At 40.0% G+C, this 17914-nt stretch overlaps 1 protein-coding gene across 2 annotated transcripts in view; it reads left to right on the forward strand.

Moving 5' to 3' along the window:
- The window catches only part of CMTM4 (CKLF like MARVEL transmembrane domain containing 4), a 62678-nt gene that overhangs the window by 14971 nt on the left and 29793 nt on the right, over positions 1-17914 (forward strand). The window contains exon 2 of one of the 2 annotated variants that reach the window (XM_075009020.1): positions 3881-4229. The exons of the other annotated variant lie outside the window; for it this stretch is intronic. Within the exon in view, the coding sequence (XP_074865121.1) occupies positions 3996-4229 (234 nt within the window). The 5' untranslated portion in view covers positions 3881-3995. The remainder of the gene's footprint in view (positions 1-3880; positions 4230-17914) is intronic. 2 annotated transcript variants of the gene reach the window in all.

Here is a 17914-nt window from a genome sequence, read left to right on the forward strand (position 1 = left end):
AAAAATTTTTAAAACAAAATAATTGAAAGCCAGTTTCACCTGCCATGGGCTTTAGAGTTAGTGGGTACACTTTTTGGTTTGAATTACTTGAAGACCTATATTCTGTTTCCTCCAGGCACTGACTTAAGAATTCCAAAAGTGAAGGAGTGACCAGTGTAATGTGTTCTGTTAACAATCACACAAACATAAATTTGTTTACCATGTTAGAATATTGTACATATGTTGTCACAGTTTCAGGGTAACTGCCCTTTCATGCACACACTTCTCCCCTATGGTCTACTCAGGGAATGTCCATTAAGGTTCAAAACCTATAGCTGTCACCTGTCCTTAGTCAAATCCCCTCATCCCTTTCCCTTCTGTCTGGAGGTTTTGGCTATAGGTCTCCTGTAATTCACTGTGACTCTCCCAGATGGTCTGACTCTTGTGCTTAGTTGTCTCTCTAAACGTTTTGAACTAGGTATGCCAGGCCAGAGCTCTAAGAAATCAGAATAAGTTTATTTAAGGACCAAAAATAAACTTCCTGTCAGTCATGTGGAATCCCCATAAGGATTCTGTCTGTCCAATCCTTCAACAGAGCTGAGTCCCTGCTTTGGCAAAAGATCATGCTTGTCTGTCTGAACAAAGAGAGAACCTCTCTCTCAGGCTATGCCTACATTGAGATAAATTCAAATTCATGAATATTGATTTTGTAATTCTGGAATTTATAAGTTTGAATTTGATCATCCTCACTTCCCACGTGCTCCTCACAAAATTGACTCATTGCTGCCACACTCAAATTGGCTAACAATGACTGTTGCAGCAGTGTATTGTGGGAAGCTAGCCCACATTTCCCTCATCCCCATAGCATTCTGGATATGTTCGCTGGTCTTTGACATCGTCTTCCCACATCACATTTTCTTCATTCACCTCCCAATCACTGAAAATATGCTGACCCCTGGAAATCATAGAGGGACCCTCAAAGTAGAAGAAAGAGGATAGAAAAGTCTCGGAAAAATTATTTTTGACTTTATTGAAAATAATGTAGGGACCTGAAAAACATGAAGCAAGAGAAGATAGGAAAGTTTTTCAGAAAAGAAAATTGCTGATGGGGAAACTCTTTGGCTTTCTAATGGTGCTCTATAAGGCTTCTGTGCAACAACTGTGTTCTCAAATATGCCATCCACAACCTGCCATCCACTATGGATCATTGCATGTGATCCGTGAAAATAATGCAGGAGCCCGGACTGTATTCTAAATGTAGAAGAAAGAGGATAGAAAAGTCAAGGAAAAAAGAATTTTTGACTTTCCCCTTAGCTACACAGATAATACCAACACATATACTGAACTTACAGTACAAACAGGAATCTCAACTAGATCTCCCTCCCCCCATGTTTCTGAGGGGGTCAAGGCATGAAGACAGCTAGCAGATATTAGCAAATAGATTTTATAACTGAAATATAAAACCAGCATGTGTCTGCAATGGACAGCAAGCTTCCAAAATATTTTTGGTGGGGTGTGGGTGGGTGCTGTTGTCTGCGGCTGCTGCAGTAGCTGAAACATTCCCCCCATGTATCTTAGCTGCAGGAGGAGACTTCCCCCCCAGTGACAGCAAGCCCTAGGTGGGGTGGGGGGGCTAAATGGGGTGCCAGTTGAAGTGGTCCTCCCTGAGTATCTTAGCCACCAGGGAGGGTTGTGTGGGGGACCAGTGGAGGTGGTGCTTCCTGAGTATATTAGCCATTGAGGGAGACTTCCCCACGGCAGTAGCAAGCCCCAGAATAAGTTAGCTGCTGAGGGAGACTTCCACATGAAAGTAGCAAAACCTCCAGTATCTTAGCTGCTGGGGGAGACTTCGCCGCAGCAGTTGCAAGCCCCTGAATATCTTTACTGCCCTTGGAGCCCTAGTGAGTGCCATCTATGACATGGTGCTTCCTGGAAGCGTGGTCAACACTGAACGTAAGGCATATCCTTTTATTGGGACAAAAAGCAGTGACTGCTTTTTGTTTTGATAGTGTATAGACTAGCACGGCTTCCTTTTATCGGGTTGGGGGTTACCCACGTGATGTGGCAGAATGCGGGAAAGACCACAACTGCATGGCGCCTGTGGGGGAGGAAAGGGGGTTCCTACACAAATGTTAACCTCTGAGAAGAAGTTTCTTGGCGTCTTACGCAAACATGACCCCCACAACATGTTGCCATGTGGGGTGGCAGGGGCAGGCACCAGGCAGCGCAGAACAGAATAAGTGTAGAGACAGAGCCACACGCTCCCTGCAGGGGCTGTTTGAATGAGTAGATGCACTCACAGCTCTAATAGCAAAGAAAGACAGACATTTCTTCGTCTCTTACACAAACATGAGCCCACAGCCAAAGGTTTGTTGCTCCTGCTTGGAAATACATGGTCTTCTGGAGAGCAGTGGCCAGAACGGAGCAGTCAGAGGTATTGTGGGTTACGTATGGGACTCCACTGGAGGCTAATAAATTAGATTTTAAGACATGGCGCTTCCACCCTGGTGTTCAATTGAACTTCTGAATTAGAGCTTGATACGTATCTGTCAGGTAAATGAGATTTTATAATCTCAAGATTAGTGCAGCATAAATCGAACTAATGGTATTCACAGTGAAGACAATCACACAATAATATCGAACTAACTGCTTTAAATTCACATTTATCTCATAGTGTAGATGCAGCCTCAGATTAAATTTAGGCCTGATCTACACTGTAGATTGCCGTAAAGCAGTTTGTCAGTCTAACTCTGAAAGTTGTCTATATTAAAGTGGTGCTCCTGCCTACGTAAGTTGCCCATTACATTAACTCAATAACTCCACCTCTGCGAGAAGCTTAATGCTTAGGTCAATGTAGTTAGGGCAGGGGTCAGCAACCAAAGTATCAAGAAGAGCCATTTTTTCCAATTTGGTAAAAAAAAAACTCAATAATTCAAGAATCACAGTGCATATGAATATGAGACGGTCCTTAATAAATAATTTTAAGTGCATCTCACACACAATGATTTGTAATTTGTGTTTATTCCAGGACATTCGCAAACTTTTTACATATTCTATTTCCTCACACTTTGCGTGTATGTTTATGCTACGGTCTTCCTGACGGTAGCTCCTGAATCCTTTCTCTCTCTCTCTCTCTCTCTTTCTCTCTCTCTCTCTCTGGAGGATGCTATGGTGAGTTAACTAGCATTTCAAGGTCACATATCATTGTCTATTTAGATGTGAGTTGTTCATTTTTTGGGATTTTAAGCATTCACGGTTTATCAAAAATAATCAGGAGGGTTTTTATTTTTTTAACTTTGCAATTATAGTATCGGGAGCCACAAAGAAGTCCTTCAAGAGCACCATGGGGATTCGGAGCCACGGATTGCAGACCCCTGAGTTAGGGCATAGTTATTTTAGTTATTTTGTAGATATAATGTTACTTATATTGCCTATTGACTGTCAGTGTAATGTGGAGCTTAGATCTGAAACACCTCCTCCTGTCCCAGGATGGACAACAGTGTCTGTGAGCTCCGCACAGTGTTCCTGAAAGTAGTCAGGAGAAAAATAGGGCTCTGGTGGGGGCATATACCACCAGCAGCATTGTGAACACCAACAGCTGATTTAATTGCTCAGGTGACATAGGTTGATTTAACTTCAGTTGGCCTAATTTGGTAGTGTAGAGAAGCCCTCAGACTTTTATGCCGATCCCTTGTTTCTTTGCATATCTGGGACCTGGTTGAACCACTGTATGCAGAACATCCCAGGACTGATGATACTTGGGATTGTTTTACCCCTGCTGATTTTAGTTCCTGGAGCAGCTGCAGTTAACTCTCCTCTGTGACCTAAAATACCATCCCTACCATGCTGTGATCAATCTTACATTTGCTGCCACTTGTCTAGTGATGCTTGATCCATGCAGGTGCTAAGTTCGAAGAGTGATGTCCTGCTGGTACACAGTCGAGATCCCTCTGGACAGAACTGTGCTGAGGAGGATCCCTTGGCTATGGGGAAAACACCCCTCTTTTGGCTGCTGAATGCCTCCATTCCTGGGAACCTTTCACCAGTGGAGTAGCCTTCCTCATGGCCATGGACTTGCCATTCTTCTCTTGGCCCTGCTCAACTCCAGCCAAGACTCCTGCACCTTTCTCCTGAAGAACTTGAGTGTCACTGGCTACCCAGAGATTCCTCCCTTGCTGCAGCCCTTCTCATTCACCCATGTGACGGTTGGGCTGCATAACACTTCCTGCCTGAGGACTTCCAGATGCAAGGTACTGAGAGGGAAGCTGCACTCACACTGGCTGTAATTAATAAGTATTTTTCATCTGTTCCAGGGTGTTGGTTGACATTTCTGTTTACCAACATCTGTTGATTTAAATTGAATTCTGCCAAGCCTAAATATAACTGATGAAATTAATACAGTAATTTCCAAAGACACTGCATGGAGCTATAGCATGTGTCACATCTCCCCCATATAGAGATGGGTTTAACAGGATTGCCTGTTACCCATCCACCAACCATCATGGGTTGCAGTCTCCCCCTCTCCAGGCCTGTGCCTGCAGTGCTAGTTTCCCCAGCCCTGCTGAGCCCTGATGGACTACAGACTGTGTCCTGGGATAGGACTGGTCTAAGTGCTCACTGTTAGTTTGCTCAGCCTCTGCTGAGAGAAGCTGAGCCTTGTTCTGACTGCTGCCCTGCTCTGAACCAGGGCAGACCTACTTACTCTTTGTTTGGTCTGACCCTGCTGAAGGAACTGAGCCCCAAATAATGGCGGTCTTCGTCTTACACTGGACAGCCCCAGAGGCTGGCTGTAGAGAGGTTGCGTGGCCTTCCCCCACCCTGGAGGGGGTGGAGCAAACACCTCTACAGCCATGTTCAAATACATGCCTCCCACTTTCCATTGCTTTGCATGCATGTCAGAGGTGTCTGTGAAATCATAAAAAGGTTTGTCTTAGTCTGGGTTTACTGGAAGGTTTGTCACATTCTGAGCTTATTAGAAGTGATTCCTTCAGTTCACAGAAGACCAGCTGACATTCTGTGTCTGTGTGTGAGTGTGCACATCTTCCATTGGCATGTTTCTGGTATAATCGGTGGGTCAGTGTAACAAAGTTTGTGTACCTGATAACTTACAATTTAAAGATGGAATTTATTGTGGTTTTCAGATCATCGTTCTCATTAATACTTCCTCCAATTTTAGTGATGATGTAAGTCGTTTGTAGGGTGAGACTTAACAAACTGGTAAAAACTCTTGAACAAGAAAAGGACTTTATATGAGGTTAACTGATGTAGTAAGTGTATTAGTTACCAAAATCAGTCTTTGTTCCTCGCTACCAATTTTTATTTTACAATGTTCGTATTTTGCCTTTGTTGAACCTGTAGTAAGAAAACACAACTAGGTCAGGTAGTGGTAATGTTCATATTTTATATCCTTTTTACAGTCTGGTCATAAAATATTTCTAGCTGTGTGTATCGTTCATTCTAGAAATTAACTAGAATAGTTGAAGTTATAAAAGCTATATTTATTTTTTCTTAATCATCAAAAGTGTTAAGTTTGAGGAAAATACTTAATATTTCCATAATTTCTCATAGTTGCTTAGTTAAAAACAAGTTAAAAATGTACAGAAATTCTCATTAATTACAATACCATTAAAATGTAATACAGGTTGAACTTCTCTAGTCCAGCACACTCTTGTCCAGCAATATCCATGGTCTGGCATGATTTTATTTAGCCAGAAGACAACTTATCGTCATTGTAGCCAAGCATCTTGTGGTCCCATGAAGTTTGTTTATAGTCACCAGTCTCAGAGTTCTGTGCTGTTATTTAGCTCTAATTTACCCCAACTGTCTTTTAAGAGCCTAATAAACAGTGGAAGTGATGGTAATGTTGCTAGACAGTATTGACCTCACATGGTTTGGCAAATTCTTTCGTTTGCCACTGGTCAGGTCTCCAGGGTGCCAGACCAGAGACGTGCAGCCTTTAGTTATACTGTCACTCTTAGCATTGTGTAGTCATTGAATACATATTTTTGCAGCTTGCTGCATTTTGCATAGGGCCGGGTCCTGTAAGCCCCTCCTCACACAATTCACATTGAAAGCAGTGGGAATTACGCTACTCAGTCCATGCAGTTTGTGGCCCAAAGTTGATTTATGTTTCTGTATGTTTTTCTAAGAAAAAGCTTTAAAATTTTCGAGTATAATTCCAGAACAAACTTTAATTTTTATGTACTAATTACAGGTGGGGGTAGCCATTTTTGTCATACAGGAACGTAATTGTTTCCAAAGCACATTAAAGTAAATTAGAAGATATCCATTGACTTTACTGAGGTTTTGGATTAGTCCTTTGCTGACTGAAATGACCTTCAGATAGTTACAATGTTTGGTTGCTGGAGGCTGGTGACCTGGATTGGACGGCTGTAATATCCGTTTAACAATATATTGAGCCCCAAAGCCCTCTTGAATTTCCTTTTTGTGACTAATGAATCAACTCTGGATGTTAAAGAAGCTGTTGAGTAATTTTGAAATAGAAGAAGTTCATTCTTCAGACTTAACATTGTGATGCTGTGAAGGGAAGTTTGGGTGGAAGTGGCTGTGGGATTGGGGAAGGGAGAAGGAGTGCACTCACTGCTGTTGTAAAGCTGGATCCCGCAGAAGGCTTGAGTTATGCTGCATTTTGAATATTCTATACTAAATTGAAGCTAGAATTTCTTTGCATCATGAACGTGAGTGAACAGTTAGCAGAAGTAGGGAGGATGTGCCTGTTGTACTATTTTAAAGTGTTTGCCTTTAGCAATATTTAACCAGTGGAAGATCTGTATTGTGCCAATGCCTCTGTTTTTGAATACATGGAGAATGTTGTGTTATATAAGGAGTCCAAACTAAATGATAAAACAGATAAAGCAATAATTCATTATATAAATAAAGTTATATTGTTGTGCTCTAATTTGCCTGGTCAGAAGAACATTTAGAGTTTAAAATGTTTTCATTTTAGATCTGATTTAAAGACAGCCATGGATATCACAGGGCTTCAGTTCAGACGCCTCTGTTATTTCTGAAGTTTACAGATCATATTAATCATCTGCAGTGGTCAGGCTGGCATTTTATTCTTGGAAACTACGCGTTTTCCTGGTTTAATATAGAAGATGTAAAGACAGGCAGCTGATAAAATCTCCTAATACTGAAAAAGAGTGTTAATGGTAACTCGTTTTTAATTCAGTCTGGTATTCAGCATTATTCCACTCTCCTTCGTGTGGTCAAGTATCAAAGCCTCTTAACTTCAATGAAGCTGGCATGCAAGTAGCTCTTTTGGACACCAGTACTATTGGTTGACATCGAGGAATAGAGCAGTTGGCAATCTCTTCATATGGAAAGACTGAGCCTGTACCATAATTTACATGTTCTTGGTCAGTTAAGAGCCTAAAGTCTTAATTCCAAGTGGTAACTCAGGTTTAAATAACAAAATAAAACTGTGAAATTTGATAACTCTGAAGAGCTAAATTCTGGAAGGAACTAGTTATTTAGATTTAAATTTTATTATAGCTGATTATTTCATACTATTTCAGAAATTTTCAAACTTTGAAAGCATATTATTTGCCAGGAAATACTCTTAATTTTTAGTAATGCTTAGTGCAAGTGGGATTTCTGATAAAGCATTTTACTCTTCAGATGTCATCACTCTTACCACTGGACATGAGTGAAGACAACACAAGAATCAATCAGCATATTTAATGCAGCAAAATATGAACATACTTATGACAAATTTGTATGTAGTATTTGTGTGTGTTTGAAGGACATGTGAACCAATACTACTCAAATTGTGGTGAAAAAAGTTGAATGTTTTTCCAGAGTTAGTCTGCAGCCAGAGCTAAGTAAAAAAACATTAAAGTTTGACTTAATGGAAGAGTAGGGTGCCCATCCGTCCCATATTGGGCCAAGATGGTCTTGTATTTGGGATGCCAAAAAGGTATTCTGACTTATTTTTTAGAAGGGATGCATTGTCCCATATTTGGGCTTTTCCCCACTGACCTTTTCCGCCAGCAGCTATTTGGGACAGGGAGATATGGTCGCCCTGTGGAAGAGTGACTTTAACTTCATTAGGATAAATGTTTGGCTTTAACTGGGGTTTAACTAATCAAGACAAAACTTTGGGCTTCTGAGCAAAATGATATGAGCTGCACAAGAACAATTTGTGAGTGAAATGTAGCACTTAACATTTCCAAGGAAAAATGTTAACATCTTTGTTTTTTTACGCAGCAGTGTGGGGATGGCAGGTAACTGTGGGTTCAACATCCTAATACAGATCATCATCACTAGAACAGTCTGTCAACAAAAGTTACCTTTACTTGTACCTTCTAACAAAACTTCTGTCGACAGATGTGACGTGTGGGGTTTTTTAGGGTTCTAGTGTCACGCACACAGATGTCCAGGTTCTTCTAGCGCTCCAACTGGGCTTGGTTGGAATAAGGGGTTAATTTAAAAAAAAAAAAAAAAAAAAAAGGAGTTGGCTAAAAAGACATTAACTAGGAAGTGGTGCACTAAGAAGGGGGTGAACTAAGAAGGGGCCCCAGTAGTGGCTCTGCCTGCAGCCCACCTGTCAGTACAGACATACAAACACACAACACTCTGTCCTATAGAACGCGGAGGTTCGGTGGGACACGCTTCCCAGCCGAGGCAGCTTGCTTTCAGAACTTCCCGGTCTTTGGGCCGGAACCCTTTCGGGGATCCTGGGGCGTCTTTGCCTCAGCCTTACACGTGGCCTTTACAGGCTCATGAGCTAAAACATAAACATACCACAATACACAGTTGAGAGTACCCTTCCCTTTAACCACTAGTTAGGGTACTGGATAAAAGTATGGATATGAATGACAAACAAATGACAAAGCATAAACAGATTTAATGCAAGTAGTGAGGTTTACTTATGCAGTTGAGCAGGTACAAAGATAAAACAATAAACTGTTGTTTATGTTGCTATACTAATGCAGGTTTCTTTGCGGTAGCGATAGGTATTTGCACACTACTCTATTTAACTCATGAGCAGGCGGGGGGGGAGGGGGGCAGCATAGAGTGATCAGTCATCGGCGCAAGCAGTACTTGGCTTCTCCTGGACATCAGGAGTCCCTCCTTTGGGGATTTCTTTTATGCTCCTTTATAGGACTTTTGATGTCACTACTTCTTGGGGTGATGTGTACCTATACACCAATTATTTTACAACACATTTCACTTGGTCCCCTATGCATATCTATACACCAGTCATTTTACAACACATTTCACTTTTTCCCTTATATGGGATATACTAGGGGAAGGGTATTGTAACACATGTCACTTGATTCCTTATTTGGGATGTGGAATAGGGGCGGGGACTCACCAGCTTTGGCTTAATAACTATTTTAATTGTGTTAGGGGTTGCTAACTGTTCTTGTTTCTCCAGGCTCTGTGTTTATCACATGTGGTGAAAGAGGCCCCCACTTACTTCCCTTTTTCTTGTCTCACCTTCTCGTCCCCATTTCCCTTAGCCAAGGTTAAAAGTTAGAGTGCCTGAGCTATGCACCCGAGGCTGGTCATGCTGAAAAGGCCTGACTGACATTTGACAAGATGCGGCCAGACTGCAAAGCAGATTGAAAGAGTGATCCACTCTGTTGACAGAAAGTGGTCGGACTGCCCAGCTGCTCTCTTGATAAGACAGCCAACTGGAAGCACAGCAGACAGGGCTGCCCGATGTCCCACAAGCCCTATCTGTCAACAGAATGCCCCATGGAACATCCAGACTAGCTTTCTGTCGACGTATCTCTGTCGATAGATGTCTTCTGCCTCACGGGGGAGCAGCAAAATGCTGTCAATGCAAAGTGCCGTGTTTTGTTGATTTTTATGGTCAAAAATGGTCCACTTGGGAAAGTGGATGCTCTGTGGGTTTTGTCAACAAAAAGCCAGTTTTGTCAACAGCATTCTTTAGTGTAGACATAGCCCATAATTGCAGAGATGGATAACCAAAGTCTAAATATAACAATGGAGACAAATTCCAATAAATATCATTAGCCCCAGAGACTTTTCAAACTCGTCTTACTCATTGACCTAAATTGTGACAACTCCGAAAGGATGTAAGGCAGATAGCAATAATATGAATGGATAGCCTTACCTATGGCAGACAGTTGTGATATTGAAAATGTGAACTTACTATACAGTATGGTAGAGGATTTATTTAAAATATATTAAAAATGTAAATTTAGTATATACTATATTAGAGGATTTACTTAAAATAATGTACAAAGGTAATATGCCAAAAGGCTAGGGAAGTTATTTGGGTTTATAATAAAGGAAGGAAACAGCTGTGTCTGTACTTTAAAATATTCCCTGACATTAGGCCACTAGGGAAATTAAATATTTCCTTTGAGCAAAATACTTTTTTTATTAATAGTATTTGAAATGGAACAATTCTGCTGCTGAAGGAAGAACAAGACCTTCGAAATCAAGATGCTTTGAACAGTATACAGAACACTATGTAACAGGAAGTACGTGATTACTGCACCTTGGCACTTTTTTTCTTTTCAGTTTTATTGATGATTTACATTTTTCCAAGTAATCTAATTTCTCCCTGGTCAAGAATCTCTTTATTTTTAGTTCACCTCAAAACAATCCTGTTAAAACAGTTGAGTGAGTTAATGTCAGTGTCACAGCCCCTGGCAAAGCTTCCCCAGCTCAACTTTCATCAGCCTGCTGTGTTTGGGTCTCATCAGGCTAATGTGTGCTTTAAACTTCCTGAGTCTAAGCAGGCTCCCGCACTGACTGTCCATCTCTTTTTCCTAACAAAAGTAGTATTGCAGTGTATACTCTGTCTTGTTTCCACAAGGCAGTGCCCTGAGAAACTATGCTACGAAACCATGCTGCGATGAAACCACACCTTTTTTTCCTCTGTTTTGTTTCCTTCTGTACAGTGTCCATTTCTCCAAATCCCATCCAATTCAGATCACCTGGTTAGAACTGTTTCTTCCAGCTCAAGCACCCAGCTTTGCATATCCATTGTTTATTCAGAGTCTGGGCATTAAGGCTAGCAGCTTCTTTTGTTTGTAGCTTCTTGGGGGTGAGGCTGACACCTATCGGGGCTCTTTCCGGTCATGGTTGACTCCCTGCACAGTGCATCTGACAAAGTGAGTTTTTGCCCATGAAAGCTTATGCTCCAAAATATCTGTTTGTCTATAAGGTGCCACAGGGCTTCTTGTTTTTGAAGATACAGACTAACTTAGCTACCTCTCTGATACTTGTCACTGCACGTTGAGGCTCAGAGGGGTAGTCCTGTTAGGTTGTTGCTTCACAAAACAAAGCAAGCAGTCATGTAGCACCTTCAAGGTTAACAATTTTTATTTGTTAGTTAATGAGCCTTCGTGGTTAGGACCCACTTCAGAATCATTGCCTAATAAATAAAATTTAGTCGTTAAGGTGTTACATGATTGCTTTGCTTTGTTACAGAGAGGCATTCAACATCACAGCAAATTCATAAAATTAACCAGAATTCATAAGCTGTACATAGAGAGATTTGTTTTAAATTGCACAGTGGCAGAGACTTTTGTTAATCTAAATTTAGCAAAACACCGTTGCTGTTAAAAATATAATCTTCATCCATAGAATGTTCGTAGGCCAGCTGGCTCTTTATAGCTCATTTATTGATGTAAAGGATTTACATAATAGTTGAACGTGCACTTTCCAAACAACCTTTCTTGTTGGGCTCTCAAGTTCTGTATAATACTGTGTGACACTGTTAGCAAACTAGCCAGCCTCCTTTTGTTATGGTATATTTGGAAATGCAAATTGACTGAAACTGACAAAAAGCTACTTCCTTCTACAAATTGTTTTAAAAAAAGATAAAACTGATAGCTTCTCCCTTGTGTTCTTTCCCTGTAGTACACACTAAACATGTTGCATTAAAAGTCTGCTCCTAGTGTTGAAAATACTAGCCCTCCTGTATGAAGTTTGTAAGTCTGAGACCTTGTGTACACTAAGCCCACCCTCGATCTAACCTGCACAATGTCAGCTGTGAGTATAGTTTGGCTGAAGTCAATGTACTTATGCAGTCTTCCATGTGGTGAGGGGGAGTGGGGTGCTCTCCTGTCGACTCCCACTACTCTTCTCATCCTGGTGGGGTACCAGAGTTCATTGGTGAGCTCTCAGGTATCATATCTAAGCAGACGCGATAAATTGATGGTTGGTGGATCAATTCTGCAGTGTTGATCCACTGCTTAATCAACAAGAAGTCCTGTGGCACCTTATAGACTAACAGATATTTTGGAGCATAAGCTTTCATGGGCAAGGACCTGCTTCATCAGATGCATGACTCAAACTTATGCTCCAAAATATCTGTTAGTCTATAAGGTGGCACAGGACTTGTTGTTTTTGAAGATAACAGACTAACTTGGCTACACCTCTGATACTTGCTGCTGCATAATGAAGAAAAGCCCTGAGAAATGGAGAGTAGGGTCCATGTCTAGATTATATTGGAGGTAAATGAAGTCTGAATCAGAAGAAATGGTTGGAGTTGGCAGTCCCCAAATCTTAGAACGTGTTGTTGAGAAATTTTGGGCTGAAGTAGTGAAACATAGATCTGCTGAAATCACAAGACTTCCATAAAGTTGCCTGGTGGAAACTTTACAGTTGTTACCACATCCAAACTAGAATAGAAAGTGAGACACTTTACAGATCTGGATCAGGTTTGGCACCAAAACTTCAAAAGTGTGTTTAGGCTCTGGAGAGTCAAACTTAACTGCATTACTTTTTATCAGCACACCGAAACAAAACAAAAATTTAAAAGGTAACAAGAACAAAAAAAAACCTAGAGGACATTGAATTTGGAATTTTGAATTTGGTCTCTTTGACCTTACTCGTTATTTTATTTTGTGTACTTTGAACACAGCGTTGTTAATTTAAGATGCTGATTTACTAGTGGTTGCTGAACCTTCCCTTTTTGGTTTAATACCTTTAGGAGTAGAATCCCAACTTTATTTGCAGAGTTAAAGGTCTTTGCAGTAATGTTAACTGAGTTTTTGAATCTTAATGCTGCAGAGTAGGAGTGGACAAGAAATAAATCATCCTGCTTGGGTAAAAGGTGTTTTTCTGCAGAAGTAGCAGTACTGTGTTAAGACCTATTACCCAAAATATTTATATTTGCACCAGCTATTTTAGAAGTGAGAAATGCATGTACGTTACAAGAAGTGAAACGTAATTACACACATTGAGTTTGGACCATTGGGACAAGTAAAATGCAAACAATAGATCTATATTTGAATCCAAGAAAAAGCTGCCTTTTTTCAGATTTTTCTGAAGTTTTGTAAGAGCAATTTATTCCTTATATATTATATGTATGTATTGTACTGTACCACTAATCTAAACAGTATGGAAATAAAAATGTCTTGGTAGTGTGACAGTCTCACTAAAATTTTGTGGGTATTTTTCAGGCAGAAAAAATGCTGACCATTTTGTGGTTTTTCTGAAATCATGTGCAATTATGTCATTTAACCACACAATAAGGCTTTCTGTGGTACATTTAGATAAACAGGAAAACTCATTTTTTACTTTGTTTTCATTACAGAACCAACCTTTATTTTTAGCTCTTAAGTTGTTGAATACTCAAAAATAAAACGCAGCAAATTTTATCGCTGATAGGAAAATGTGCCACTAGTAATCTTCCAAAAGCTCCTATTCAGGTTTGATGTCTGTTGCTATAGGTTTTATTATTTCACTTAAGAGAAAATAATTTACTGTATTGAAAATATATGTGTATGCATGACTAGTGCAAATATAATCCATTTTCTTGGCCATAGGACATTTGGCTTCTTTACTAAGGGTTGTTTTCTCCTGTGCTGAGATTCCCAGATTTTAAAACCCTGTATATTGAAATCCACTGCAAAACAGAATGAAAGCTGCAGATTTATAGCAGCACTAGTCTTAGTGCTGGGCAGAGTTGAGCACTATACAGCCAGTCTGGCAGTCATAGACCAGTGTTTTCCAACGTGTGGTATGTGTACCACTGGTGGCATCTGAAAGGATTTCAAGGGGTATGTGGCAGAAAATAAATTACCAAAAATCAGAGAGGAGCACTGGGAGAGATGGTACACCACTAAGGCTGAAGTTCTGAAAGGGGTATGCAAATGTAAGTTTTGGAAACACTGTCATAGACTAACATAGCTTCAAAGTTGTCTGGCCCTCTACAGAAAAAAACAACATTTTTGCCGGAATGGGATATGGGAGGCTTGAAGGTTCCCTCTGGCTAATAACATACTTTCTTTTAAACTTTTTCTCTGCATTTTCTTAGTAGCATAGTCCTTACATTTTTACTTTGCAAGAACTTCTCTATAAAATTAAGCATACAGAGACATTTTCTACTCCTGTTTTCATTATTGCAGGCTCTTTTATTAGCACTGCCTATTATTAAAATTGCCTGGCATTTCCCATTAGGCAACCCTGTTTTTCATTGCTTTTAACTTTGCTAATCTTTAACAGTTTGGACTGAAATTATTCATATCAGGTGTTTGCATTGGACTGCATTTTATTTTATTTTATTGTGAAATTTCAGGCAAAATATTTGAACTGTTTCTGAAAACAAGACTGGGGAAAAATACCCTTTTGCCCACATTAAAAAATGCTGGTGACCCTTTTCTCTCAACAGCTCTAATCTCCCATGCTTTGGAACAAAAACTTGAAGTTTGAAGTGGAAAGGTTTTTTTTTGTTTTTGTTTTTGTTTTTGTTTTAAATAAAGGTTTGTGCCTTTTTGCAGTCCTTTTGAAAATCTGTCCAATTTGACCAAGTTTTAAGCCTTTGAAAAATTGCAGTTTGCATGTGCTCATTGGAATCATGGAATCATAGGGTTGACCTCAGGAGGTCATTGAGTCCAGCCCCCCGCTCAAAGCAGTACCAGTCCCAACTAAATTGCCCCAGTCAGGGCTTTGTCAAGCCAGATCTTAGAAACCTCTAGGGACAGAGATTCCACCACCTCTCTAGATAATCTGTTTCAGTGCTTCACGACCCTCATGCTGAAGTAGTTTTTCCTAGTATTCAACATAGACCTCTTTGGAGACATCTTTGACTTTCAGAAGCTAAAATGTGGAAAGAGTCTGTCCTCACTGATCACCTCCAAGCCTCTTTCAGCTTCTTGTGCTGACTAAAATGCACATGCACCATCTCCAGAGTGACTGTGCACTGGCCAGCACAAGGGTTCAGGGTCTCAGATTGAATTTCTCTGTCACGGCTGAAGTGATTTTTCACAGGTTATGTGTTAGCCAAACACTTCTCCCATTAAAAGCAGTGATAAAACTCCATTAAGTGGGAGCAGAGTGATGCACACTTGAATGCTTTTGAAAATCTCCTCATTAACTTTACTTGCAATGTTTGTATTCTAAGCAACTGCAATTATTTCCATTTTTAATCGTTTTCCCTCCAAGAAACATCAGTGGTGACCCATTCCAAGAAAACACACGATTCCAAATGATTGCAATAACATTTTGTTAAATGCTGCTAACACCACATGATTTTGCTCTCAGCACTTAAATAGGGGTGTGTCTAACAGGTAAATGACCTTTCTCCTATAATAAATAATAAAGTGCAGTCTACACATAATAAATGCTCAAAAGTTTTGATAGTTTCTTATGCATCTTAATTTAGGACTAGGAAATTAACACGTTTTGTGTAGAATGCCTCACCCTAGGTGGCTTGTTTACTAAATGATACATCTCCAATTTTGTGTAAGGCAGTGGTTTCATTTTGATCTTATTGTTGAGCTGTACCCATAGGGGAAGTGCAGTTCATCAGCAGAACAAAAGGACTCCATGGCTGTGTCTACATGGGCACAAATCTTCGAAATGGCCATATTTTGAGGATTACTAATGAGGCACCTAATTGAATATTCAGCGCCTCATTAGCATTAGGACACTTCCGGCCGCAGCGCCGCTTTCGAAAGCGCGTGGCTCGGCACGGCTACATGGGCTCCTTTTCTAAAGGATCAGTGATCGGAATGAGGGGATTTTGAAAGGCGCGGGGTCCTTTCGAAAAGAAGCCTGTGTAGCCGCCCCAAGCCACATGCTTTCGAAAGCGGTACTTTTGAAGCGCTGTGGCCGGAAGCATCCTAATGCTAATGAGACGCTGAATATTCAATGCAGCGCCTCATTAGTAATCTTCGAAATATGGCTATTTCGAAGATTTGTGCCCATGTAGATACATCCCATATGTAGTAGAGTAGTTGCCAGTTGTAAGGATATATCTGACCCAGTTTTTAGCTCCTCTTATCCAATGTTTTTGTTACTGTGGCATAGTCATATATTGTATATATAAATCAGATTAGAATGGCACGGAATCATGAACTGTAATCTATATAGGGAATATTGAAAAATACATTTATTATAATATAACATTTTAAAGTATTTTAAGAAGGCTCTTGGAACTGTTTTTGAATCAGTTATATCAATAATGATGAGTGAGGCTGTTTTGAACTTATCCAGTAAACAGCTCAAGTTTAGTCGCAAAAGCCTGATATTAATGCTCATGAATAAATTGAAGGTTCGTAAAAGCTCTCTCTGACTTTGAAGTTAATAATTCAAATAACTCTCAATTGAGAGGCTATGTACAGAAATGTTAAATTATATTGTTTATTAATAATGCAAGGTCCGGCCACTCCTGGCAGACCACCGTGTTCTCAGTTTAGCAAACTCTTCAGATGAAAGCTTGATTTTTGTATATAGCTACTATGATTTGATAGGGTGTTTTGTTTGTTTGTTTTAGTTTGACATTAAATAGCCAAAAAAAACCCAACGTTGGATGGAGACCTTCAGTTATAAACAGTGGTTTAGTATGTTTGTTTAGACTGTGCTCACTGAAAACTGTTGTTTGAAGGTGATCAACCTTATCTTTGAACTTTAACAAATGTCAGTACGGGTTGAACCTCCTTAGTCCAGCCCTCATGGGACCGAACTGGTGCTGAATGAGAGAATTTGCCAGACCATGAGAGGTCAATATTATCTAGAAACATTACCAACCCGTCATTGCTTACCGGTCTCTTAGAAGACGTTTAGGGATAAATTAGTACTAAATAAACAGCACAGAACACTGAGAGCCAGGACTGGTGGGACCACGGGAAACTTGGTCACACCCATGATAAGCGATCATCCGGCTGACTAAAATCGTGCCAGATTGTGGATGTTGCTGGACAAGAGTGCCAGACTTGAGTGGTTCAATCTGTACAACATATGAAAAAAATGTCCTAAAGAGAGCTGAATTAACTGTCAAAAAGGTCCAGGCTTTCAATGTAATTTGATTTTTTTTTAATAAAAACTTTTTTTTTCATATCTTTTGAGACCTCTGCTGGTTATTCAACATTGCGTACTAAACATATATGGAACTATAGAAATCACAGAGAATATTAGTAGTTTCCAAGATTTCTGGTTCTGTTAGACACATTGGAACCAACCTCTAGAAAATCTTCCCAGTGCAAGATAATGGGAGGAAGTGAATGAAGCAAGGTGCAGTTTATTGTGTACAGCATAATAGACAGATCTCACCAGCTGCAGTGAGAAGTGTGATTGCAACTTGTGCAGACATATGCGAGTTAGCAGATATAGATTGTGATTTTTTTGTGACTGGACCTTTGTGCTTCGATACTTTTTGTAGCAGTGCTGGAGGCTATGGTCATAAGGATTGGATTGAGTTGAGTCTTGTAAATATCTATGTTCTTCTTCAAATCTACAAGTATAGCCAGAGCACAGTGAAGAGGTGTGCAGAATTTAAGTGTGAGTTTGCTTGAAATTATTAATTGATATGGGAAATCACCAAACACAAATTTAAGCATAAATTCCTTTATTAAATCCGAAGTCAAAATGTTATTTATAAAGTTTTTTGAAACATGCCTAAAAAGTCCAACTAATAAGCAATTTACTACATTGCTACATGGAAACAGTAACAAAACATTAGTAAACATTTGATCAAGGT

The sequence above is a fragment of the Carettochelys insculpta genome, chromosome 14 (genome assembly GCF_033958435.1).
Source record: "Carettochelys insculpta isolate YL-2023 chromosome 14, ASM3395843v1, whole genome shotgun sequence".
In the NCBI taxonomy this organism is placed as follows: domain Eukaryota; kingdom Metazoa; phylum Chordata; order Testudines; family Carettochelyidae; genus Carettochelys; species Carettochelys insculpta.